Source organism: Pleurodeles waltl, chromosome 4_2 (assembly GCF_031143425.1).
Source record: "Pleurodeles waltl isolate 20211129_DDA chromosome 4_2, aPleWal1.hap1.20221129, whole genome shotgun sequence".
NCBI lineage: Eukaryota > Metazoa > Chordata > Amphibia > Caudata > Salamandridae > Pleurodeles > Pleurodeles waltl.
In genome coordinates this window covers 89,435,029-89,462,047 of record NC_090443.1, presented here as the reverse complement: position 1 = coordinate 89,462,047, position 27,019 = coordinate 89,435,029, and the positions used below count along the sequence as shown (strand labels likewise).

Here is a 27,019-nt window from a genome sequence, read left to right as displayed (position 1 = left end):
GCTTTTCTACCAGAATTACTGAGCAGAAACATGAAATCATTACCAGCTTCGGTGAGTGTGCATAAAAGTATTGGCAGTCCCATGATGCGTGACTCATGGGGCCCAAGACTTACATGCACTGAATGAGTGGTGCTGAACACTTTTCAGAGTAGGGGTGCTGCCATCAGTGCTAAATCACTGAACCCATGTAGAGTCTGAAAAATCCAAGCATCGCACAAAGAACAAGTGTCAAATGAGCCACACCCGTTTAGCAGGAGAGCGGTAAGGGTGTAGTATGCAGCTGGGCTTGCATTAAGGAACACCTTGCCACAAATATATTACTAAAGAATGGTGTGGGAACACACTGTCGTTTGCAGACAGCACATTTTCCATTGAAATACCATTACATTTGCACAGACGTACAGTTTTAGTTATAAAACCTACAGTGCACAAACGATAATGTGTGTAAATTGGGCTTTAGCGAACATTGGTCACATTCATATCACCAAGTAAAGTGTCTTGATTTGTTTAGAGCCTATAAGAATGTTTGTTTGCATCATACTTCAGGATTAGGAAAAAAACTTCTTTGTGTTGCTTTCCTGCTTATTTAATATGAAATATGTGTACAGTTCATTTACAGGTATTTGAATTTGTTTTTGTTGGAAGAAAACAATATCCTACAGCCTTCCCAGTGGCGTAACAAAACCTGAGGAGGTCCCCCTGCAAACAACATGGTGAACACCCCCACTCCTCACCTCCCCCCACCCCTGCCATCCCCTCGGAGCCAGTCAGGGGCTCTCAAGCCCTGGGCCTGCTGCTGGTGCACAGTGCTAGCTGTGCTGAGGGGTCCACTAGAGCTCACACCCCCTCCCACTCTATGGGAGCTGCAGGGACTAATGTTACGTCACTGTTCCTTTCAAAGCAGCAAGATTGTCCCATAGTTCACTTCACAAAATCCTCACACTTTTCAGTAAAAGAAAGAAAAAGTATACTCCAGTCTCCTTGTCAAAATAGGTAGCAATTTGTCAGAAGACTAGATTGACAACTGAGCTGTCTTAGAACGCACAGCAACTGTGACAAGATAAAACAAAATAATGTTTGTTCATTTTCATAAATCCAGCATGTGTATTTTGGGGGAGCTGGAGCACCTCTCCCCCTACCCCCAAACACACAGCTACTTCCAGCACCTAAGCTCAGAATATTCCATAGTCCCAATAGATGAGAATGATAACTGGGAGCGGAGCAGGGTTGTGAGCAGAGGTTCTGCATGGTCAGACTACAAGGCTTCCGCCATGGGATCTCTGTACAGGACAGGGACATGGATAAAATCAATGTCACCCGCAACAACATACATCACAATTTTGTTTCACAGTAGAGTGTCTACCACTCTCCAGGTCATTATAGGCACTGCTTCCACTCTTGGACTTTGGTGTGAACCCCTATTGCATTCTGGGTATTGTAGGTCTCTCTTACTTCCACTGAACTAATTAGACTAACACGTCTGAAAGCAGTGATGTCCAGGTGAAAAGTTCAGGAATGGCATCCGGTGGTCATCTGGTTTTACAGGAACGGCAAAGGCAAGGCCAGAGACCATTCAGTGTCTGTGCTATCAAGAGTAAGTCGAAAGGGTTGTTGGTCAGATGGCCGAAAGGTTCTGCTCTGCCATCGAGCTGTATGCAGGTCTTGAGCCCCACTCATTTATCGGTGGCTTGTAGATTCTGGGTATTAAAGGGCATCGCCCTCACCATGATCAGTGAATCTCCCAGCTCAAACTGTTTGCAATGCAGGGCAGACCCTGCCATTTCAGTGATTCTGATTAAGCAGCCGCATCAGTGGAAAACAAGACTTTGGCTTCCCTGGCACTGCAAGAGCCTTCCTTCCTGGTGTGTGTCTTTGAGTCTATAGTGGTGCACTGACAGCCTCTCTTAGCTTCTTAAGTTGGTGCTTTCAGCTTTGAAGACTCCCGGCATATCCGCAGACTGGTAGGAGGCTTGGGGGCAAATTTAAGAACCTCTACTACCTACTTGCGCCACATTAGCATCATTTGTTTTCTGCTAATGTGGCCCAACGAGGCCAAATTTCCATGCCAAATTTACAAAGTGGCACAATGCATGCATTTATTGTGCCATTTTGTAACCCTTTGCGCTACATTATGCCTGTGCCAGGCATAATGTGTGCAAAGGGTGCATTACCCTGTTAGGGTGGACGAAAAATGACACAAAGAAATCTAAGAGATTTCTTTGCATCATTTTTTTCGACACTAGTAACACCTGCTCAGAGCAGGCGTTAAAAGGAGGCATGCCATTGTTTACAATGGGCCTCAATGGGTTTTGCATGATTAGCGTCAACATTTTTTACGCTAATCCTGCAAAGCTCCGAAATAGCGTAAAAATTTTTGAAGCAAGTTCCCTAACGACCGCCACTGTGCGCCGTATCTTAGATACGGCATGCACGTGGTGGCATTAGGGGGGGCGTTAATGCGTGCAAGTAAAGTGGCGCTGCACTGGGTGAAGCCCCATTTTCCTTAAATCATGCTCTTGGTGTTGTGGTCGAATGGATCCAGAACTGCATGGGTGGTAATTTTTGCTGTGACAGAAAATGTTAAAACCTATATCTGACGAAACAGGGGTGGCAATTCTTGATGCCACCCCGACCAGGGTGATCCTTTCTCTAGTCACCATATCAGTTTTAGCGAGCATTAAAAAGGTGTATGTTGATCATGCTCCATCGTATTATTGCCCAGGCCTGTCACTGTCAAAGCCTGTAACACCTTCTGCTTCTCTCACTCTCCTGTGAGTGCCATGGCACGAGAAATGGTTGCCACACGTTATCCTATTTACCCTTAAATATTAGAATACTCCCGCCTCTCTCTTAAGTGTGCCGTGTTCTCAGAAAACAAATGAAAGTTTAATTTCTTGGCCTCTCACTCTAAGTTTATTGTTCCCAACTAGACATATAAGCCAGCGGAGTGTCTTCTGTAGTCATCCTCAGCCAAACTAGACTCCTCAAAAGGTGATGGATGTGGTGTTTTTCTCAGCATCCTTTGCTAGTTCCATGACCTGCGAGGACCAGTCCATCAGAGAAGGTGCAAGACAGCGCGAGAAAATACAATCACAACAAAAGCGAAGAAACCATCACTTATCAAAATCCAGCCAGTCAGGCACAGTGTTTGATAACAAAAAGGGGCAATGTGGGCTGCTGGCCAAACCACTGAGACTGGTACCTTCAAACAGTTCTATTTCCTGCAGCGGAATAGACCAAAATTCATGGGGGTAAATCAGGTTGTCTCTTTATATCAATGTGAAATATACTAAATGTTAAAGCACTGTCCAAGGAGCTACGCAGCACTGTCCTATTTACATGTTTACATTCCCTGTTAAATCCTGGTTTCTATAATGTGGTATGAAAAGAGCGCTACGCATCACAACAAATACTGTCCAAAATAGTGTCTCGTGTTTGAAATCTTCCAGGTGCAGTTAAACAATTTTCTGTAAAGCTCAGTGCTGCTCCTTGGAGTTCAATCTGTGCTCCATCAATCACCTAGAAATGCCTCGGTAAGTATCCTCAGAGCGCCATACCCAGGGCCACTGAAACTATGCGGCAGGGGAGAGCCAAATTATATGGCAGAGTTGAGTAAATTATGCAGCAAGAAAAGGCAAATTATGCGACATAATGAGGCACGTTTTGTGATTGTTTTACTTCATTATTTCGTCATTTTTTAAACATATTAACACTGTCTGGAGATGAGTTGCACCTCATTAATATCAGTTTAACACCTAAATATAGCAATAAGCATCAGAAAAATGACCAATCAACCTTTGCAAAGGGCCTTCCAGTGTGTGGCAAGACGAGTTGCTGTTTTTTTTGTAACTTTTGAACTGTCTGAGCTAAAAACATTTTTTGTTAAAATCTGCAGATTATGCAACAGATGCCAAATGCGGCAAATCTATATTTATGCGGAAAACCTCATAGCCGCAGAATTACATAATTCCAGTAGCCCTGCCCCTACCACATACAGTGCACACTGAAAAAGTGCACTGCCATTCCTAATGTGCCAGTGTTCCTGCCTTTCCCTTGACATTCCAAACCCTTGTAGAAACTGGTGCAAAGGTCACTCTTTCCCAGTCATTAAATCCACCACCCCGTGGAACTAACACCCCCTTTTACTTGAGTCATCTTGTCCTACCACTCTGTACCATATAATTCCAAAGCCCTTTCTGCCTCATAGCCTTCAAGTATGTTGCGGCCCTTCTGTACTTGACTCTCATCCCAGCCACTATGGCCTGTACCCTTTGAAGCTGTGAGTACCACATATGAACAGCGGTCTCCACGTTTCCACTCCTTTCACCTGCACTGCCTTACATTACTCCATCCACCCACCAATCTGAGTATGGCTGTTGCCATAGATCTAACGTAGTGTGCTTTACACAGATGTTATGTTATATGTTACATAGATGTGCGTGTGTTTACCCTCCACCAAACATGAACAAAGATACATAATATATATGCTTCCAAGCACAGTCCTATGCTGTGGACGCCCAGCCTCACTGGTCAGGGCTCACATGCGGGTGTCACGGCCAAAATATCAAAAGAAATCTTTACGCTACTAAAGAGCAATGACAAGCCGCTTGGGCCGGGACAGTCCAACAAACCATTTATTCCACCACTTTTTCCACCATAAAGCGTTCTGACCCCATTGAGTCCTGATCACATGACCTGTGGTGTTCTACTAACCAGTAAAAAACTGTTGCCTGTCATAGACATGACCAACATGCATCAATCAGTCTGTCTTTTACCTCAAACTTGTACATTTAAACAAAGCAAAAAAAAGCTGTACATTATAATAATAACTCATATTATTAGTTTGAATCCATAATGGAACACTGAAAACAATATGTGACAAAAATTATACAAAAACCCCACCTAGTGCAAATCTAAAGAAAGAGGGCAGTCATCACACCATTCGGCACACTTCTGAATCTCCATGTTCCCGTTCTAGATTTCCAAGTCATTCTCACTGCTGAATGTAGTGTCACACTACCCTGTTCATTGACCCACTAACCCAAAGAGGTAGCACCTACTAACTAACCAGTAGAAAGTGCTCCAGTTGGATAGACATTTTATGTAATACGGTGGACTCTTGTTGGATAAACGAGAAGGTGAGCTTCCCTTCTCGCCATGATACTCATTTCACAGAAATTAAACCTCAACAGGATGCACTTACAAATATAACGTAGAATGTGTCCCAGTTGAAGCTCCACTTCTGGAAAGGACAAATGATCCTAACTCCTGGGCTTGGGAAAGGCACAGCAAGTGTGTTTACTCTTTGATTCCATATTGAAAAACGATCTGAAATCCTTTGTGTAGGTGAATGCATCTTTTATATATTGGTGCACAATCAGACACTCAGACACCCAGAGAGACACTCTCACGGCCACTCTCACACTCAGAGACACCCTCTTACACTTATTCTCACACCCAGAGAGACAGGCCCTGCGGCCAACTCCCGCTGCATGTGGTCAAAGGCTGTGCGAAGTGCAGGGTTGGGTGGTTATAAGGGATTGGGTGCAGGGCCTGGCTGCAGGTCAGGCGCTGTGGCCAACCCTGGCCGTGCACAGCCAAAGGCTGTGCGCAATGGTGGTTGGATTAACGTATACGAATTAAAATTACTTTAGGTTAAAAAAAACATACAAATTTGCTGAAAAAAACAAAGGTTACAGGGATGATACAGTTAGGAAATGGAATTTTAAATAAACTTAGAAATTCACTTTAAAAAACAAAGGTTACAGGGGCTTTATAGTTAGGTTCTGAATTTACTTGTGCAAAACCAGAGAAGTTCAGCAGTTATAGGTAGAGTTATTTAAAGTAACTATAACTTGTGGCCTCGCCATGCATTGTTAATTACCCCAGATATTACCGCACCCATGACAACTTTTATAATGCCAATAAACATATCAATGAAATATTAGAAGTCGAATTGTTGGAGAGCAAACTGTGCAAGGCGAGGGCGCAAGTCATAGTTTCCTTAGATCGCGAGTTACAGTTCCTTGAAATAACTCTAACTTGAACTGCTGAATTTCTCTGGTTTTGTGTCAGTAGATTCAGAACATGACTATAACGTCCCTGTAACCTTTGTTTTTTTAAGTGAATATATATATGTACATATATATATATACACACACACTTATACACACACACACAAACATATATATAGAACTGGACTATATTTCCAATGGGAATGGATTTTATCGGTTTGTTTATATCTTTGGCGTTTTTTGACAAATCTTCACGAACCTTCCAAAAAAAGTCACATCCACCTCAGCTCTTTTCTGGAAAGTTTTGGAGTGATCCATCAAGCAGGGCCGAGAAACAGGGGCACTGGGCAAAGAGTGTTTTCACCACACAATTTTCCAAATTAAGAAAATTAAACAGTGATTCAGAAGAAATGAATTAAAGGAATTAAACCAACTTTGACATTGAGATAGAGTGATATCCAGAAAGTGTGTTTTTTGTAATTTGGTTTAAATCCATTAAGTAGTTTTTTAGAAATGGAGGTTCATAATTTATGTATATTTCACACCGTGGTACCTTCACAGAGGATCAGCCAGGATGTACTGTGAGCTCAAACTACGCAATCTGATTTGCTGGCAGCAACCTGAAGAAAATGTTGTGGCTGCAATTTTAGGACTAAGGGACTTGGTCTCAGTGGCGGCTGCTGGCAATAATGCTCGGTGGGGCAGAGCGGGGGGTTGGAGCGCGCAAGAAAGGAGTTCGTGGGGGTTGGGAATAATAACAAATAACAAAACAACTTACTTGCTGCATGCTGCCTCGGTGTTCTTCGCCACCTCAGGGCTTCTCTGCTTGCTCCCCTCCCCGCCCAATCCAGACGCTTCTCTCAGGTTGTTACCCAACATGAGAGAAGTGCCGGGATTGGTTTTAGCAGGCTGAAACGCCGCTCAGTTAGGGACTGGGAGCCTGCGGTGGTTCTCCACCCTGGTGGAGAATTCTAAGTGTGCCTGTTGGTTTAGCTGGCCTAAGATGGCCAGCCAAACCAACATGTGCAATTAGAGTGCACCTACCACTCACCTCCCTGCTGCTGATGCAGAGGATGGCTCCACCCTGCCCTAGACTTGCGGACGTAATAGCAAAAATTAAAATAGCAAAAAATAAAAAGACAATAAATTAGTTTTATTATCATGTTATTTTTATGCTGCTTTTCAGAAGTGGGGCTATGCTCCTCTGTCATAACTGAGGGGCCACCCCTGCTTGGTCCCTCTGTCCTAGGAAATAAAAAAAACTCTATAAAGGGGCAGCGTAGGGGGCACCAAGCCCCAGTCATGCAGTCCACCAACTGGGAATCAGATGCAGGTCATGGGTGCAGATAAGGCCCTTCCCTCAACGCCACACAGCGCATTCCCAAAGGCCGGTCTGGAGTAGAGAGTATGGTAATAATCTACCACTTAATGTTACAAAAACCCTAGAAATTCACTGAAAAAAGGCAAAGATTAAAGTGGTGCCATAGTAAGGAATGGTAGCAATATCTTACTTAATGTTTAAAAACCTTAGAAATTCATCGAAAAACCCAAAGGTTAAAGAGACATTATAGTGTGGTGAAAATGCCACTTACAGCATAACATTTAAATTTAAAAAAATGAAATATACCAGTTATAATGAGCTGAATTAGTTTTAACACACCATAACGTAACTGTACCTCGCGGCCTCACAGACCTATTCTAATGGATATAAACGAAATCTCTCTAAAGCGGCCCTTTGAAAGTGCTCTGGCGCCCCCGGGCCGAGTCCACGCGACCCTTGACTACCCGTGTCACGAGACGGTGACTGCGAGGCAGGGCGTTTCCGCCCCATCTGCCTTCCTGCTGCCAGGGCTGGGTTTCTGCTGCTCAAGTGGAGTCATTTGGGCTGAATTAAAACCCTGAGATTTCATCTCGCTGCCAGAAATGTCGAAATCGGATTACGTGACAGCACCGCTTCCAACTTGTTCTGTTCATCTGTGGGGATGGGAGAGGGGGCGAGGCGAGGACCTTTCTACACACTTTTGGCCGCCGCGGTGGGCGTGTTGCAGGCTCGTTAAGTGGCAGGAGCTGCCTACGTGCAACGCCTGTGGGTCACCTCTTAGCACGTCGATCAGGCTAAAGCTGGGGAGGCCAGTGTAGGCCCGGGAGGGCTGCGTTTTCCTTCTAACCACTGGCTGTGCAGGGCAGTGGAGCTTGTTTGCTGTATGTAAATGTGTCTTAGGAGGCAATCGTGAAAATGTGGCATGCGTGAGTCTCCCATGGCCACCCATAGACCCGAGAATGAGCTCTGTGCAGCCAAGCCTTGTTAACCATGCTTCGGGTATGCAGTAAGGGCAAAGGGCATTCCTTAACAGAGGTGGGAGTTTAGGGCAGGCCTTGCGTCACCATCCCTAGGCAGTGACTGCGCCCAGGCAGTAAGTGGGGTAAAAGAAGTGGGGGCCCTGAAAGAAGCGTGGTCCAAATAATTGTGTGTGTGTCTTAAGCATATACACTAACATTTGCGTAGCATGCCACCGTACCAACATATTTGCACAGAATCATAAATTAAACTGTCACCTACTGGCCTGTTGCTCTGTAGAGAGGCCAAGGACTGGATGACCACGTATTCTGAACACCTTTATGGCCCTGACAGGCACTGAGAGCATGCGCAGTGCCTTCAGCCATAGCCCAACTGTCCCCTTTGGAAACACCTGGAGCAGACTTAGTTCAAATTATGCCAAGGACAATAGTAATATGCTGCTTGGAAAAAAATGTAACACAACATCCTTGCCGGAAGTATTGTTTTTTTTTTTTAGTCTAGGCATACAGCTCATCTCAACTGACGGTTAAAGGGGCGCTTCACAGAAAGTCGGAAAAGTCCTGAAATCTGTCAATCACCAGTGAAATAGGAACGAACCGTGAGGACCATGAACTTCATTGGCGGCGCGTAGAGTTTAACTCAGTTTGTGTGTAACATGTTAGTTCATGAATTAGCGAATAGAGGGAGTCTTAAGATGCTTGCCGACAGTGAGGTATGTAATAGATGGCACCATTTAATGTGAATGATGCACATGTGTGCTTTTGGGGGGGGCACACTGGGGCACTGCGCCGGATCGAGGGAGACACATGTGTGGGTCAGATCTTGCACGCTCAGTTTACAGGAGCCTGTGTGTGAGTGTTTTGGTGTGTGCCTCTGCCCACGCGTGCGTGTGCGCGCCCACGCATGTGCTGTGTGCGAGCACGCTTGTGTTACGTGCGCGTGTGTTGTGTGTGTCGGACCTTTCATTAGTACAAATCTGCAGTGGAAGGAACATATCGCTTCCAAGTTATTCATTCATTGGGGGAGGGGCGGTAATACGTGTGATCTGTGTTCTTGCGCTGGTTCGTGCACCAGTACCGAGGAGTTGTCTTCTTGTTTTTGCTTTGAGGTTGATGCAAACAGAACATGAGATGGGGTTTCCAGTGGATCTTGGGACTGCCGAACTTGAGAATTACTGGGGCTTTGGTGAGTCAGCTCTCAAGCAAGCAGGTTCTGAGCTCTTTTCAACAATGTGTCAGAGAAACGATGAGGGAAGGAGTGTTTAGAAAGGGGGCTCCGGATTTGTCTGGGGTGGCGGGGGTCACATCATGGGAAGCATTTTTTAGGGCCCTCCGAATTTAGATAGAAAACGTACAGTTCATAAAGTCTTTTATTGTAAGTAAATTAATTTTGCGTTATATTAAGTGGCACTGAAATTATGGAGCAACAGAGGACCAATTTGTGTAGCATGTACGCTTAATTATTAAGTAATGAAAATCCCATGACGCAACAAAGGAAAAACATTTATATGACATACCATAAAATTAAAGATACGCTATAGAATTAACTATGTGGTACTGTTCTCTTGCTGTTGTGCTATTTTAACACACTGGTGCAAGAGTGATTCCGAAGTCATGCCAACAACGTCGACTTCTTAGGGAACAAAACATACATATTCAGCACATCAAACAAAAACGCTATCCACCAGCAATTTATAATTGTATCTTTGACATAAGCACTGAAATACCATTTTATCACCACTATCGAGTATACTTCTCAAAGTAAAACAGATTGGTAAAAAATGCAGTGTTTGACTTAGACGCAAGTTTTCTTGTACATACTTCTCACCACAAAAGGGGTGCCTCACCCGCTCTTATGCAGAATGTGTATTTAATATCAGGTTTTACCTGTGTTCACGCTACAGGGCCTCTGTAGGCAACTTGTCCAGTGGTGTGGGCACTAGGTCAGCATTGAAATATTGACCTACAAAAAGATAGCATGGCAGAATCACCTACTACAAAATTGTGGAGAGAGGGAGATGTGATGTTAAGAATAGCAATGCTGCAGTTTCCCATATGAACCTACTCTGATTGTGTAGCCATTGTCGACAAAGGGAATGTGATGTAGGTCGCCAGTTCCACCATAATAGTGTGACATAAACCCACTCTTTACGTTAGGAGTAGCCCTTTAGTACTGAAAATACTGGATTTTAAAAAGATGAGACTTGTATGGAATTCTTCTTAAGTCTGAGGCCCATATTTATACTTTTTTAGCGCTGCATCTGCGTCATTTTTTGACGCAAAAGAGGCGCCAACTTACAAAACACAATTGTATTTTGAAATTTTGCGCCGCTTATGCGTCACAAAATGACGCAAATGCGGCCCTAAGAAAGTATAAATAGGGCCTGAGTTTTCTCCTGAAAAAAAACGCTACTTTAGGAACAATGTCTGTGATGTAAGCATGATTTTTTGTGACTGATAAAACAGAATGTTTTCAAGAGAAAGAAGAGATCGTCTTTCTCCCTGTCCTATTATCTGAGGATGCGTAAATCATATGGGATACTTTGTAACCTCTGGAAATAGCTGAATGCAGCCTTCAGCAGCAGAGAGGTGAAAGGTTAACTCTTGCAAAGCGGCTGTTGCAGCATTGCGGGCCCGTGCACACAAACGTCGATAGATTTTGACCTGTTTGAGCTAAAATTAATATTACAGCACGTGATGGACAGGTGCCACCAGATTCATATTTACTAAAATAGCTATAGTGGCAGAATAATCTTTTCTAGTGACCCTGGCTATATGACCACTTAAATGGCTCGCAATGCAAATGCATCTCTTCGCGTTCAAATAATAAATATTTTCGTTCCCCAACGTGGGTATTAATGAACTTGGAATGAAGGAAGTGTGACATTTCCCTGTCTCAATCAATGTCCGCGAACTTCGCTTCCACTGAGATCGCCCACCATGCACTTAACCGGCGACCTATCTTACTTATTAATAAGAGGGTAATGCCAGGCTCTGCCTGGTGTGGTTACTCATAAAGGATAAAACACGTCCAGACTTTACCGCAGACGTCCCTGTGAAGAAAGGGGTTCTGATCGTTTGTCTTCTAAACTCCGTAAATCAGTGACCACATTCTTCCCCTCAAATGTATAGAAATTGAGAAACTGATGGTTATTTACTTTTTTTTAATTTGGATTCAGATTCCGCGCAGAGGAGTTAGGGCTGGAGATCCCGTGTTCTCCCGTAAATCAGTTCTCACACTTAACCATCTAAAAGTGCTGCTCTTAGTGAGTGAAACCGGAGGAGATCTGGCTGTTGGGCTTCTAAGTTGGCGCTGCCCACGGCGGCCTGGGTGAGTCCGACCCGGTGCCCACTGGTACACGGCCAGTACCAACAAGCGGGGGGGTGGAGTCAGATCCTGACCTGGCAGCTCTAGTGAGCGGGACCCAGTGCAAGGAGCGGAGCCTGGGGCAGTTTCCCAACACTGCCCCACACCCAGCAGTGCCCGCGCGGGCCTGCTTTGCATTCAGACCCCCATAAACACCCCACTGAAAAAACACGAGCGCTTCTTTTATTCCCGGGTGGTCCTGGCTGGAGCTTAACAACTCGTATCTAAAAAAAACTCCGAAAACCCAAATACTGTACGAACACAGTAGGGTTCTACGTGTATGCCTCGGAGATTGCAAGTAACTTCTCAGTGCCCTTACTAACTCACAGAGGCATTACACAGCGTTCAACGTGTGACCTGTAGGTAACACAGGGATGTGTCACACAAAAGCGGTAACCAACTGAGCCATCCACACAAAGTCCGTGTGTGGCCTGCATCTTCCAAACTGTGCGTGGCAGCAGGCACATTAACCTGCTGTGCTGTGTTATGATGACTCAGGCCTGGGACTAGACTGAACGTCGATTTCCCCAGCAAGTGCATTAACTGCCAGAGAATTTACGCCATTGTGTCCTGAATCGTGGTGGGTAAACAGAGACCTCTGCAGCAGGTGCACGACCCTGGAAGGTACTTCACAAAATTCAGTCTGTTTGGGAGCAATTAAGAAACCCCAAAACGCTTTACTATCACGGCTATCCGTGTTATTAATTTCTTTGGGGTCAAGGTTTTTAAAAATAAAAGGACTTGTTCTCGAAGGATTTTGGGGCAGGTGAAGCAGAACTGCAGTGGTACTGTATAAAGAACTCTTATCCACCTTTGTGAAATGCCCCCAGAATGTTAAAATGGGACTATTCTGGGAATAACCATATAGGATTAGAAGAGACAGCAGGGTCGGTGCCCTCTTAACACCTTTACTAACGGGAGGTTGGGCATTTCGGGGCGATCCAGAAAGGCCTGGAGAGTACGTAGAATAGCGTACTTTGCTTCCACGGTCAGTACTCACACCTGCTTTTGTGACGGGACCCTCAAACGTGTAATCTGAGCCCTGGACTCTCCTCATCAGGGCCCCGCCCCATTTTTAGTGCCATCTCTTGATCCCGTTGAACGGGATCGGAGTAAATGTTTCCACTTCCCGCCCCGTGGGCCGCAGCCCCGGGCAGGCGGGTCACAGGGTGAGTGACTGCTTCGGGCCTGTGTGCCGCCTGCACTGTTCACACACACAGCCCAGTGACTCGCACACTTCCTGTGGTAAGCACCAGCTCCTCTGGGAGTGCAGGAGAGTCGCGGCGCTGCACCGCGCAACGGGTGCGAACAGTGACAGGCCCAGAAGATGTAGTCTCGGCTCACACAAACCACACACATTTCCAAGGATGGCTCTGCCGAGGACAGGACCCTGCCAGTGCGTTGGGCACTGCCAGTGTGAGTAAAGCAGGTTCCACTCCTGCCAGGAGAGGGCCAGCTGGTACCCTGGTGTGCACGACCTTGGCACAGCCCCGCCGGAGCTAGGAAGAGTCGGTTACCTGCGCAGCCCGCGAGAGACCCTTGCCCACAGGCGACGGCCTCGCTGTCTGATGCGCTGGATGACTCCTCGAATGTCACGAACCGGGTTTCGCTTTTATTCCGAGGCACTTCCGATCTATGAGTCACTGGAGTGCTTAGACCGAAGTGCACAAATGAGGAGGCTGGGGGAATAGTGCCACGACTACCCCTCGCCTCGCCCGGACCCCCGCCCGGGGGCACATTTCGCAGGCTCCTCTATCTCGGGATTCGGAGAGAGGTCCTTGTTGAGTCGGTCACGTCCCGAAGACAGTCACCCGCAGCCTATTCTAGGAGCCACATTCACCTAACGGGAGCGCCTTTCACCTTTATCAGCCGAGTCTACCTCTAGGCGCTGCGGGCCAGGCCAATACCAATACCCCAGGGCTGGGTGAAGTGTGAAGACGCCTCATTGTTATCCCCCGCCCTGCCTCTGGTCTTGCTCAGAGCACTTCGGGCCGCGCCTCGCATCCCCCTGGACTCCTGCAGTCATCCCGCTCTTGGCATTAATCTATTTAGACATGTCCTTCCGAGACATCACTGTACACATACATGAAAAAGATATGCACTGGCGATTTCTGTCACGGTGAGGAACGTTTGTAGAACAAGCCTGTCACCTGCCCTTGTACCGCCACAGGGGCCGACATGGTCCAGCCACAAAGAGCGCGGAGAGGCCGCGAATCCCGGCGCAGTGTCCTGGAGGCTCCTGCGGTTTGATCCTGGTGCAGTGGGGTTCACTAGCCGACGGACTGAGCTTCGATACACACTTCGTGTGACAGACAGGCCTAGGGGTGGGGGGACTCTCACACATTACCTGGTTTGTCTACATCTACAACAACCCATAACCTACAGAAATGATGAAGTCGAAATGCGGCCTAAGAAATACCAGTGGATGAGATTAATTCATTCAGCAAAAAAGGGGTAAACCCAAGTAGGACATTTATTCCTTTCGATAACCCTGCTTGCAATAACCTATTAAGGGTATTAGGGGGTCACGCCCACGAAGATCTCGTGTCAGGCTACATCATTTGACCCCCTCATCCTGAACAAAATAACATCTGGGCAGACCCAACAGAAGGACTGGGAGTTCTTTGATACTGAATGGTCAAAACAGGGGGTAAATGTATCTAGAGTATAACCAAGACGATGGGTTTTATAGTGGTCCTCCTGATAAGGTGAAACACGCTGTACTCTGGTGGTACAAAGGACGGACATCTGAGAATCACAATGGCCTCCACCTCCTTGAGTGGGACCTACATGTTGCGGCCTGCATTGCCACTCCTGGTCATTTGGCCTTCCTCGGGACCATAGACGTTGCCTAAATACTATAGGAATCCACCGAAGATTCCACTTTCAATAACAGAGAACGTAAAAGTAAATATGCAAACATCCCACTCAACACGTTTTTGGTTTCCTCTTCCCGGCAGAAAGACCAATGTGCTAGTCGGCACTGAGCCTGAAGTAAGAGACCTGAGCACATGGTGGGCACAGCGCGCAGGTGGCACCGCTACCACTACCCCAGACTTTGTGTGCCACCGTTCTTGTGTGGCTCGCAGCTTACTTTGAGTGGGGGCTCATGCCCGCTCCCAGCCTGGCCTGGCTTCTGCGTCAGCGAGAGCCCAGGAGTGAACGCACTTCTGCAGGGTTAGGCACTGTTGCATGGCTTGAAGTACTGCCCGGGGCCATAGCGGCCTGAAGCAAGCGCTGCCTTCCTCAACTTCTTCAACATGAATGCGTCCCGTGTACCAGTACCTCTTGCCACCACTAAGCCCCCTCTGTCCTAGCGTGCCACAGACCAGGTCCAGAACCTCCCATTAAAAGTGGCTTCCACTCTCTATACTGGTTTGTATCCAGATAAGTGGGTGCCGCTTTCAGCCTCACAACTAGACACCCCTCTTCTTCAGCAGAATCTTTAGAAGCATGAAAACCGGGAGCCTTTCTGGGCCCCGTGCGCACATGGTGGGGCCCAAGCAACTCGACACCTTATTTCTCGGCGGGTTCCGACTTTCCGTCCCTCTGCTCTGTGACTTCGGGTGGCCTTTGCTCGGATTGAAGCATATAAGGTGCGCCAGCCCGCCGTGGCTTTCGGCCCCTGTGCTTTGTGACTTCGGGTGGCCTTTCCTCGGATTGAAGCATATAAGGTGCGCCAGCCCGCCGTGGCTTTCGGCCCCTGTGCTCTGTGACTTCGGGTGGCCTTTGCTCGGATTGAAGCATATAAGGTGCGCCAGCCCGCCGTGGCTTTCGGCCCCTGTGCTCTGTGACTTCGGGTGGCCTTTGCTCGGATTGAAGCATATAAAGTGCGCCAGGCCGCCGTGGCTTTCCGTCCTTCTGGGGGTAACTAAAAGACCAGCGCCGCAATAGTCATAAAGCGCAGAAGGGTAGTTCTAGTTTGGTCGGCGCTATGTGAGTCCTATCGGATATTTGTTTCTGTGCGCTGGAAAGAGGCGATCTAAACCGAATATTCGCACTAGCGGTGTTTCCAGCTCCAAAGCCCGATCAGTTTTAAAATGAACAAAAAAACGAAAACTCTGCTATCCAAATTGGAGGGCAAGGTCCCACAATATGTGTTTAATACTATGAGCATTTTGTGATCATTCATGTTTGAGAGGACGCTCTCAACATCTGAGACCCACACAAACATTACGTTTATAGTAAAAAAAGTATCATTCGTGTGGTCGGCACGGCCCAGCTAGGTTTGCGCTTTGTGAATACCATCAAGGCATCTAAGACTTTGGTGGCTGGTGGGCGCCCCAAAGGGGCGAGCGAAGGGGAGAGCGGGTGCTCGACTTTTTTTTCAGCGCTGTTTTTTCTGTTCCTATTAGCTGTGCTCTGGATTACATTTTTACGACTATGGCTCGTATTTATATTTTTTTAGCTCCGCATTTGCGTCGTTTCTTTGGCGCAAACTCAACGCAAGCTTCCAAGCTGCGTCAAAACACGACGCAAACACGGCGCTAAAAGTATAAATATGGGCCTATATGTTCACTCTACAGAACAGTTACATGCATTTATCTTCGTCTAGTGGCCTGCACTCGTCCTGCACACAGAGAAGTAAATGAGTGAATGAAGGCGGGCAGGATGCTCGGTGGGTTTCGCGCTTGATGCTGTGATCTGCAGGCCGCCTGTTTGAATCCCACCAATCTTGTCTCTGCTTTACAGACTTTGGAGTTCGCTAAAACAATTGCACATATGATAATAATTGTAAAAAAAATATGTGTAAAACTTTTAAAGAAAGGGCTCCCCTGGTAACAGATAGTTAGGTTCTAGGGAACGTTTCAACATTGATTCACAGATTGGGGGAGGGGGCTAGAAACGGGAGCGGGGGTCGAAGCCCGGAGACCTGCGCCTAATCCCGCTTCCACTCTTCAGCACATTGTGCGGCTCTGTCACTGTCACGTCATCGCTGCCCCCCACCTCACTTTCCGCCCACAAATGTAGGGTGCTCAAGAAGAAACGAAAGATTGCTACTATAGCTGGGCATCGCCTGTGCTTGCCCCTGCCAGGGCATTCGAGAGAGGGGCAGCAGGGGCGCCGGAGTCATGCCCTTCAGTGGACGCAATTGTTTCCTCATAATTATGGATTTGCTGCAATTGTCACACACCATGTCATCTGTTGTACAATTTGTAGATTCCCACACAAAATGTTTCTGGCTCACACGGATTAATACATTCTAAAACGTGGCCGCAGGGACCCTTGGCAAACGTTGATTGGTCCCCTTTCTGTTACTTTTTGCTGCACACAAGTGTTAAACTGGAACTAATGAGGGGAACCATTACTTAGCTAGTGTTATTTGTAAAAATGACAAAATAAAGAAGTAATATTGTCACTAAATGTACCGCATAAGTCTCTTATTTTGCCTTTACTTGTCGTATAATTTAGTCAACCCTGCCACATAATTTGGTCCTTCCTGGTCGCATAACACCAGCGGCCCTGGCTGTAGCACCTGTAAGCACAGAAGGGCACCTATGGGGCTGGACTTAGAGGGCAGTGCGCGGTGCCGGCGCCTCCTGCCAGCCATGATAGCGCCTAGGCAGAATCCCATATCTGAAAGATACTCTGTCGTCATCTGTTGGGAGTGGCTCACAAGGAAGGTGCATGTGCCATATCATTACACAGTTGGTTAAACAAACTTAAGCTACTTGCGCAAGATCCATCCTAAAGGCAGTGTAAGACAAATACTTGTCGCCCTTGACTGGCGGCTCAAAAACTCAAACATAAAAAGCGCGTTGCTTTGTACCGCTCACCCTCTCCCTGCGAGGGCATGACAACCCACGGAGCGCATGCACCATATTACAAGCACGCAAAGCAGTCGCGTCAAAGCGCTGGACATAGCTATCACAGAGTGACCCCTGGAAGCCAGAGGAGCTATGCTGTCTTAAGCTTGTGTACACCCAGATGCCCTGTCTCTCTTCCTGGGGATGCCGTGTGCAGCATCCCAAGGCAAGGCACCTCGCTGGCACGCACCCCACTAGCCACTCATCCTCGGGAATAGAGAATAGAGAGCCCCCCCCCCTCTCCCTACAGCCAGCCACAGACTTTCACTCTTCAGCATAAACTTTTCATCTCTTCTTCGAAGATGCCCGAAAGACGAATCATTGGTGCAGCGCGTAAGTCCCTCAAAGACCTCAAAGCGTTGAAATGTAGTTCAAGCGGTGGATACTGCAGTCAAGCTAGGGGACTGGGCTGTGATGTTGTGTGAGTTGTGTCAGGGGGGCCCCGAGAGGACCTCAGGGCACCGGAGGGGGCATCAGAGTGGGTGAACAGTGGGGTCCGGAGTCAAATGAGGGTCCCTTGCCCCCCAACCGGCCCTGCCGGCCTCAGGCTCCACCGTGCCACGGCGCGCTCTAGAGCAGACCTCCCTGGGAAATGAGCGCCGATCCCGGAGCGCTGGCTTCTAGGCGCGCGTGCTGCTGGGGTTCCTACCGTGGTTCCTGCGGGGCTTGGCCTGCTTGCGCCGCTTCCCCCGGGGGTCCTCGGCCATGGTGGCTGCTCACAGGCGGGCTGCCCCGGCCTCTGGCTCTCACGCACATGATGCTGGGGTGTCTCCCGCCGCCCCCCACATGATGTCACGGCAACAGAAGGGGCTGAGCCCGTGACTCAAAGCCAAGAGGGCGCGGAGCCGGGGGGAGGGACAGGCTGGTGCTTGTGGGCAGCCGCCGGGGTGCCCCGGACCCCCTTCCTCGGGTGTGGCAGTCACTGGGGTTAGTGCCCCTCGCGGTGCCAGCTGCGCCTTGGCATGGAGCGATGCTTTCTGCTGTGTGGATGAAAGACATCCTGTGAAGACGAAAACGCCTCTTACTGTATCTAACAGTGAAATAACACAAACATCTCAGGACTGCCCGAGGTTTGGGGCGCCTGGACCGGACTGGAACAGGTGACCCTTGTGACCTCGGCATGGTCTGGGAGGGGCTTATCGCTGCCCCGACTCCCCCAACCACCATGAATCCCACTCGGCAGGAGGGAGACGCACGAGTCCACGTTTCAAACATAAACTACACTTCGTCCCTGAAATACCAGAGGAGCAAAGGGGTGTGGCACCAGCACCCCAAGTTTGGGACATCTGCCTTGACTACCCAGTAGGTGGTGTGTGGACGTCTGGGGCTGCCAATACTATACAGGAGGTGCTATTGGCAATCTTCGCTTACAGGCAGTGCTTTAAATAGAAAAATAGAAGTGCAGGTACTCTGTAATAGAGTACCTGCTTGTTTCTGAGAAGTGCCGGTACTCTCCAATTAAAAGTATTACGTTTTGCTCGAGATATGCCGGTACTCTCCCTCTCAAAATAAAAAAGTGCCGGTACTCCGTACCGGAGAGTACCGGCCCATTTAAAGCACTGCTTACAGGTGAACACCATGTGTGACCCTGGGCAAACCACTTCGCCTTTCCTGCCTCGCTTAACAGAGATGCATATTTTGAGTTTGCTGGGGATAGGTTGAGCCCCAGTATTGGTGCGGGTTCATCGAGCCGGCCTTCCCTGCCCTTTCACGAGAGGCGCGTGGCGTTGGAAGGGGGTCTCCTGTGACAGGAGGGCGCATTAGAGCCCCCCGCATGGCCAGTGTGAGTGGGCGGAAGCCCGTCAGGCCGGCGCCCCCACACACACCCTTGATTAGAACAATGACAACAAGCATTTCACTAGAGAGAACGAAGACCGGATATGAGAGCCCCCTGGAGGTTCAGTCACTGAACCCCACAAAGTTTGACTTGTGAGTGTCGGCTCCTATATTTATTTATTTATTGATTTATAAACATTGCTCGTGAACCACTTCACGAATGTTTCGGCCGCTTTCGAGGTCTTCCGGAGACAGAGCGCGAGTCGTGCTGCAGAGCGGTGATCGGACTCTTCAGGGGCAGGAGCGGACCTGTGGCCGCTGCTCTGCCCCAGGACGCTTGGTGCCCGGGTCCAGCCTTCCGGGGACAAGCAGCCAGGGCACCAATATGCAGAAGGAGTGTGGCAGAAACTGTTAGTTACAGCGCATAGAAACCCCAGAAGTGGGATATGAAGCTTTATATAAAACAAGCTATTTCTATTTTCATCGTAAAATTATTAGTATTATTTGTTCAGCCCTGCTGGCCTGAGTAGATGGAGGCAGCAGGTACTTAGCAGACTCCGAATAGGGCCAGTCTCAAGGGTGTTCAGTAATATCGTCTGGCTCGAGGCGCTGTATTGAGGCATCGTGCACAGGGTAGGCACCCCGGAGTCCCCCTTCCGGTCATTGTGGTGGGAGGGGTGGATGGGTCGGTTTGTACCCTTAGAAAGGAGGCCAGCGTGACGCTTGGGCAGTATAACCCCCGGGGTCGTGGGAATTATGCGGCAACGGGAAATCAGGCTATGCAGGAAGGTTGGATCCATTATGCTGCAAGGAAAGGCGCATTATGGGGCATAGTATGTGACTTCATTATGTTACCGGTTTGACATTTTAACAGATTATAAGAAAACGAATCACAGCGGAACAGAAAATATAACGATTTATCAAAGCTGGCAACTTTTCAGACTCAAAATATCCCAGTTAAAATACAATTCACTAAAAAGTAATGATTTTGGCATGCATGGAAGCATAGAAACAACATTCTTTAAACCATAGCCCGTTCTAAGAGCCAGAGTAAAAACTCGTGTACAATTTGCAATGTTATATTCAGCAGGAAACACGCCTACACATACAGCGCTTCTTGTAATTTCTGTGGTGTCACTTTTATTCAATGCACCCCAGAACTGTTTTAAAGCTGGCACTCTCTATTGGGTTCACACGTTTCACAGAGAATATCCATGGAAGCACCAACGTGTAAAAATAAACTCCCCTGAAGATCAGTTGTGTCCTCTACACATTCACTAAGTAAATGTCCCACTTGTAAGAATTGAGAGATTCAAACACGAAAACCTTTAAAAGAAGTAAGATGCTTAGACTTCTAGTAAACTCGAACAGTGTCTGAAGGGTAAGTTGAATTTGCACAAACAATAGGGAAAAAATCAGAAAAAATAAGTAATTATTTCAACCCTATTTAATTTACGTTAATATATGTCACGATTATTTAATTTTCCAGATTAAAAATATAATCTACGCCTTTAAGTGAGGACATTAATACTAACCGGCAAAATATCACCTCTTCAGTACCCGTTTCATACCTAATGACAGCAATCAGCATTGGAAAAGTGGCCACACAACTCTTTCGAGGTGTTGTCCCTCAGTTGCACGTAGCATGCTGCGTTGTTAGTATCTCTTGATCCGTTTGAAGTAGGGACTTTTTTGTTTCTTTGAATCTGAAATTACACAGCAGACGGTGGATTATGCAGCAAGTGCAGGAAATCCATAATTTCGCAAAAAATACATCACTGTAAGAATCAGAATTCCAGAGGATGGCTTTAAGGCCTCGGCTCATTGGTTATTTCCCCGGGTGGTAGCCGGCTGGGACCCCGCCCAGAGGAGGCACTTGGGGGTTTCTACTGCTCCCAGTCTTTGAGCAATGGATGTGGGCAAATGAAAGCCTTGGTTATTTCTGATTAGCACACAACATTTTTGGGCCCAACCTTGGTTCTAAAATGCATTGCCGTGTATCGTTTGTGCCAGGTCTTCCCCTTGTTTCAGTCTGTCTTATTCAACGTAATATCTTGACTTAAAGCCCCTTCCCTGCCAAGCCCTGTCATGGATAAGGCGGGTACGTGCCTCCCATTGGCACTCAGTGGGTGCCTGTACTAAGTAAGGCCTTGGTTAGCCTGGCTGTGCAAAGCCTACAGTATTACCTATAGGTCCTCATGACAGGCTGAGCGGAATAGGGTGAGGTATTTACAAGCTGTAAATACTATTTCACCAGAGTGAGGTATTTACCATGCAAATACCTCCTACTCTGAATTATCAACTTCAAAATGGGACACAACATGCAGATTCTGCATACTTGGGTATTTTAGGGGTCTTTACACCTGCTAAATGTCAGCAGGGTTGACCTCCCAGAACCTATCAGGGAACAACTGCGAGGTGGTGGTAATTATCACACAACTTGTAATTCTGATCCGTGTGAAAAGTCTTGTTAAGTTCCCTTAACTTGTAAAGAGTGCAGTAGAAGCCTAAACTGAGACCTTGGATCGACTGCCGACCCAGGGTCCTCAGGGCATGTGTAAATGGGGGAAGGATGCCAATGTGTCAGGCCTTGGAGCCTCTGATGGTTTTCTTTACAGAGAGCTCAGTGTGGATGGCACTGCAGAAACCCCAGCAGGACATTGCCACTGAAGCATCAGAGCAGTATTATGTCATTGTACATTATTTGTGTTAGGCCAACTTGTACTTAGAGATGGGCAATCGAGCAAACTAATAGTATGAGCCGAGCCAATGGTCTGGCTTAGTTCTAAGAAGCATAGCACAAGCCCAGCCATCAGTATATTTGGTGTTTTAAATGTGCTGTAAAAATACGACAAAGATTCTTCAAAATTCAAATGTTGGAAGCATTCCACTTTAGTACTTCATATTGTATCACTACATTGAGGGTCATGTTTTTTGAACTGATAGTTTCTAAACATGAACTTGCAAACATTCCTGCCTCTTCTCCCATTGATCTGACTACCCAGGGGCGTAGCTTGGCCAGTAAGATTGTGTGTGTGTGTGGGTGGGTGTGAGTGACATTCAGATTTTCCAACAATAGCCCTGGCACATACTTTTCAAATATAGAACAAGCTGGATGTATGAGAGGTCCCAATGGGGCAGTGGAATGGGAGAGGAAGTAGTGTACTAAGTGAGAGAAAATATATTATTTTGAGAAATCAACCAACATTTTTTAAGTCTTTCCAAACAGAGAGAGAGGGGGAGAGTATGTGTGCGTTTTTGTCTGTGTGTTTAAAAATTCCTAACACCTCACCATATCCGACTGAAAGCACCTGCACCCAACTATTTATCACAAAATATATTTATCAGGGTGGTGTAACACCCCCCACACTCCCCGCTGAAGCTATCCCCCTGCGACTAGGATGCCATTAGTGAACCTAGAGGTGAGCTAGTTTCCATGTGCACCCTCTGTACATTTCAAGGTGCACTAATATCAGATGAAGGAAAAAAAGGCACAGTGAAATAAATTAACTGCCTAGGATCACACATTTCAGTCAACTGAGGAAGCCAGGATTGATATTGTCACATCGTGCAATTTAGCCTCTGGTTGGGTATCTCTGTCTCTCTTCCATCTCACAGTTAAATGCTTTGTTATTCATTATTTAGACGAGGTCCATCAGTGTTGTGTATTAAACATATACATGTATTACTTGTTAAGCCATATTGAAGGGAATGCAGAGTATTCTATTTCAATGTTAATATCACCTGCTTCCCTGGTCACACCTATTACCAAATCAAAGATATTGGAGATCCCACGGAGTTCACATGACATAAGTAAAGTGCAGAGCTCAACTGTACGCAGGCCTTCACACAGAACCTACAGCATACAGGCTTTTTGCCCCTGGGGCGCGCTGGCAATGCAGAAGGGCTTACCATGGAGATGCTGGCAGGTGCACTTAAAGTGGTCAGAGAAACCTCCTATGCATAGCATCTCTTTCCTAGAGCACTAACAGAGCATCCTGCAGGGGCTTCACATTCAGCCCACCTGCAAACAGCACAGGGTGCAGTCTGGCTTGCACTTCCCCTGCGTCGTGAGTAGTAGAGGAAACTGAGTTACTGAGTTAAGATTGAGGGTGGCGGAAGCCACATGAAGGCTCGGCTCGCTTGTGTCTTGGTGTCCTGAGAGAATCTCCACCTGAGCCAGAGTCAGGCACCGGGTTCGAGCCTCCCCCGATCCTGCTGTGGCATGCCCACTTCTAGTTGTACTTTGTCAAGACGTTATCCTCTGCTGGGCTACAGCTCCAACCTATTATTGTTATGTTATGCACATTTGTGTAATGACAGCCACCACTGTTGTGCATTGTAGTACAGTCTCTATTTGCCTGCTATTTCATGTAGATCTGTGAAAGCTATCAAACAGACTGGAGGAATCACCATTTAATAATGTCTGTTATTTTGTTAGTGTTTGTTGTATGTATCTGACAGAGTCTTTTAGCTGCAGATTCCTTCCCTTAAAAACATCCCCAGGTGTCGACTGGATCTGGAAGTTTTTCATGAGCAGTACCCCGAGCACTGGTAGGTGGCATCCTCCGGCTGGAGCCATACGTGCCAGAAGTAACGTGCGCAGTGCCTATATAGGCACCACCAAGCATGCTAATGTCAGTTTTTTTCTTTCTGCACCAGTTAGTGCAGATCCAGAGAACCACCTCACCGGGCTGGACCCAAAAAGAGCGTCATCATTCTACCTTGACAGCACAAAACAATTCTAGATGGACAATCAACTCTATGTGGGATATGTCAGAGCCAAGAAAGGAAAGGTGCCTTACGACACAGATACAAAGCTCACTCTCTTGTTTGAGAGATTTGTCGTCACAGGATTTTATTGGTACTTGGTGCAATGCATAAATATATCACCCCAAAGTGCTCAAAGTTTAAGGCTTGTGAAGATTGCTACGAGCAGGTGTCCATTATAGTTCCCTATAACATTTTCTTGTGGTTTCAGGGATTAGAACATGACATGAGGCCATATGACTCTTGCCTCATCATGCATCCAAAGGATATCACGGACAGGGAGGCAAGATTTTTATGGGCCAGGCCCACAGTGATCATTGAGCTCAACACCGATCTCCACCAAGGGTAAATTCCCTTTATTTCCCTTCTGCCACTGAAAAGAAACACAACAAGCACAAGAAGAGGATGACGCCACATTGGTCTTCACCCAAAAGGGAAGTCCCCAAGGTGTTCCTCTCCTCTTGAGGAGTCTTCCTTGGAACAGGAACTTGTGGTTATCCCACCAACGGAGAACACAGCACTAGTGGCACCACTGGTCCCCACCCCAGGGCCTTCTACTAACATGCAGCGTTTGATGCTTCTGCCAGGGACAGTTCCTCAAATTTCACTGGGCCATCAGAAGATCAACCTCCTTCAAAATCACAGGAGATAGTCCTTCAGTCCAGGAAAAAAGCTCAATGCTTTCTGGATGAGCAACTGCTATGAAAACAACAGAAAAAGGTGTTTCAGTGGTAATATTAGAGGGCTATGCATGACCTCTTTGGGTAGATTCTTTTCGTTTGGATGTGCTTGAAGTCGTTCCACACAACAAGGATGACAGTAGTGAGGTGGCACAATTTGTTCCTTTCCTGCTCTCAGATATGGTGGATGTTCTCACATTAAGGAATACGAATGGACTTGATACACCTCCAGAGACAGATATGAAGTTCCCTTCTGGGTCTCCGCCTCCTGACCCTGCTTCACTTAGTTATTCCTAAGGTGACAGGGGTCCAGGGACTGTAACTGACAAAGATGGAAAGCAAATCCATTCTCTTAACTGACATACTGTTGCTGCCTTGCAATAATGCTGTCCTGGAACTAGTTTTCGGAGCCTGGGAGAAACCTACTTCCACTCTGGCAGTCAGCAGACTCGTAGTGACAGAAGCACCAGTAGCGGAAAGCTATCCCGCATTTCCTTCTGTTCATCTGTCCCTGTAGGGCTTGATGGCCCAAGCGTCATGCTGCTTTAAACAGATTCTGGGTGCTTTTCTGACATCTCCAAAAGACACAGAGTCCAAGAAACCTGAGGCTGCCAGGAAAAAGATTCTTTCAACGTGTAGCGTAGCCCTGAAATGCTGCATGTCTGTTGGCTATATAGAACCACACTTTATTTAATATGTCCCATATAGTGCTCTATCACCTACCGGTTCACCTCAAAGAAGACTTCTCTGAGGTAGTGAAGTCAAGATACTTCCAGGCACATTTTCAAGGCCAGTCCTTTCAAGTGACAGACATCTTCTTTGTGGAATTCCCCTCTGATTGTGCCAGAATATTTGAGGATAAAATGGACTCTGTCTTAGAGAGATTTAAAGCAACCAGAGCGACAGCCTATTCTCTTGGCTTTCAATCGCACCAGAAGGACTGCCAGCAATACTGAAAATTTTGTGTTTTTTCACAAGGATTCAACTTTTGGCAACAACAGACACTCAACCCTAGCAGTCCCTTGTTGAAGCAGTACAGAAGTAGGGGAAAGGAGGCAACACCCATCAGAAAGCCTCCTCCTCCTCTTCCCCCACATCACCAGGAAACCTAATGCCATGTGCCCTTGTTGGAGCATAGGAGGCCTGTGGGAGGACAGGTGTTCTCTTTACGTTGAGGCATGAAAGGCCATAACTATGGTTTAGTGTATCCTTCAATTTGTAAAAAGGGAATATGCTCTACCCTTCCAATAGGCACTTCACAGGATCCCTCCCCAACAGTCCCTTGAGATGGTAGAACATCTCCATATTCTAGCATAATACTGGAAAAACACGTCAATGAACATCTGTCCAGTTTAAAAAAAATTGCATGACATTTATCATTATAACCAGACAGGCTTTAGGTCTGGCCACAGTACGGAAACTGCATTGTTGGCAGCTACCGAAGAGCTCTGTTCCATTTTAGACCAGGGTGGCTCAGCAGCAATAATAATACTGGACCTGAACGCAGCCTTTGATATGGTGTCACATGCCATTTTGATTCCTCAGATGCCGGATGCTGGGATAACAGGGACTGCCATCAAATGGCTGGAATCCTTCCTTGTGGAAAGGAGTTTTCAAGTGTGTGAAGACTCCTTTGCCTCTTCTATCCATCCATTATCATGTGGGGTCCCACAGGGCCCGTTGCTTATCCTCACATTGTTTAACCTGTATGTACGCCCATTGGTTAAAATTGTCCACGCACATGGGCTTGTCCTAGTGTCATATGCGGATGACACTCAGGTTATTCTGGCTCTTACACACAATACCACTCAAACTACCTTCCGACTTAATTCTTGCCTTAGGGAGGTTACATATTGGATGTCCAATAGCAGGCTAAAGGTTAATGGTGAGAAAAAGGAGGTCCTGGTGGTAGGCAACAATAGTTCTAGATGCCAGTCGAGGCAGTAAAAAGCCTGAAAGTCTGGATAGACAGCAGACTTACGATGGAGACTCAAGTCAATAAATTGGCAGGTTTATGCTTTGGCATGTTAGGATCTCTAAGGAGATTCTTGCAGATGTTACCCTTCCCCACGAGAAAAATAGTGGTACAGAGTCTTAAAAAACTCTTGGTATGATTATGGTAACTCGTATCTTAGGAGTCTGAAATATGTGATCAAAAGGCTCAAAGTGGTACAAAATGCCGCTGCTAGAATTCTTCATAAAATTTTGAAGCATCAGACAGCCAGTCTAGCTCTTGCAGCTCTGCACTGGCTTCCAGGTAAAACAAGAATTCACTTTAAGGCTCTCTGCATAGCGTATTGGGCCATT

The 27,019-nt window shown here is 47.0% G+C and overlaps 1 protein-coding gene across 1 annotated transcript in view; it reads right to left on the bottom strand.

Annotated features, from left to right (window-relative positions):
• The window catches only part of LOC138292289 (zinc finger E-box-binding homeobox 1-like), a 399,590-nt gene extending 381,289 nt beyond the window's left edge, over window positions 1-18,301 (bottom strand). The window contains exon 1 of the mRNA XM_069230798.1: window positions 18,136-18,301. Within this exon, the coding sequence (XP_069086899.1) occupies window positions 18,136-18,193 (58 nt within the window). The 5' untranslated portion in view covers window positions 18,194-18,301. The remainder of the gene's footprint in view (window positions 1-18,135) is intronic.
• Between the last annotated feature and the right edge of the window lie 8,718 nt (window positions 18,302-27,019).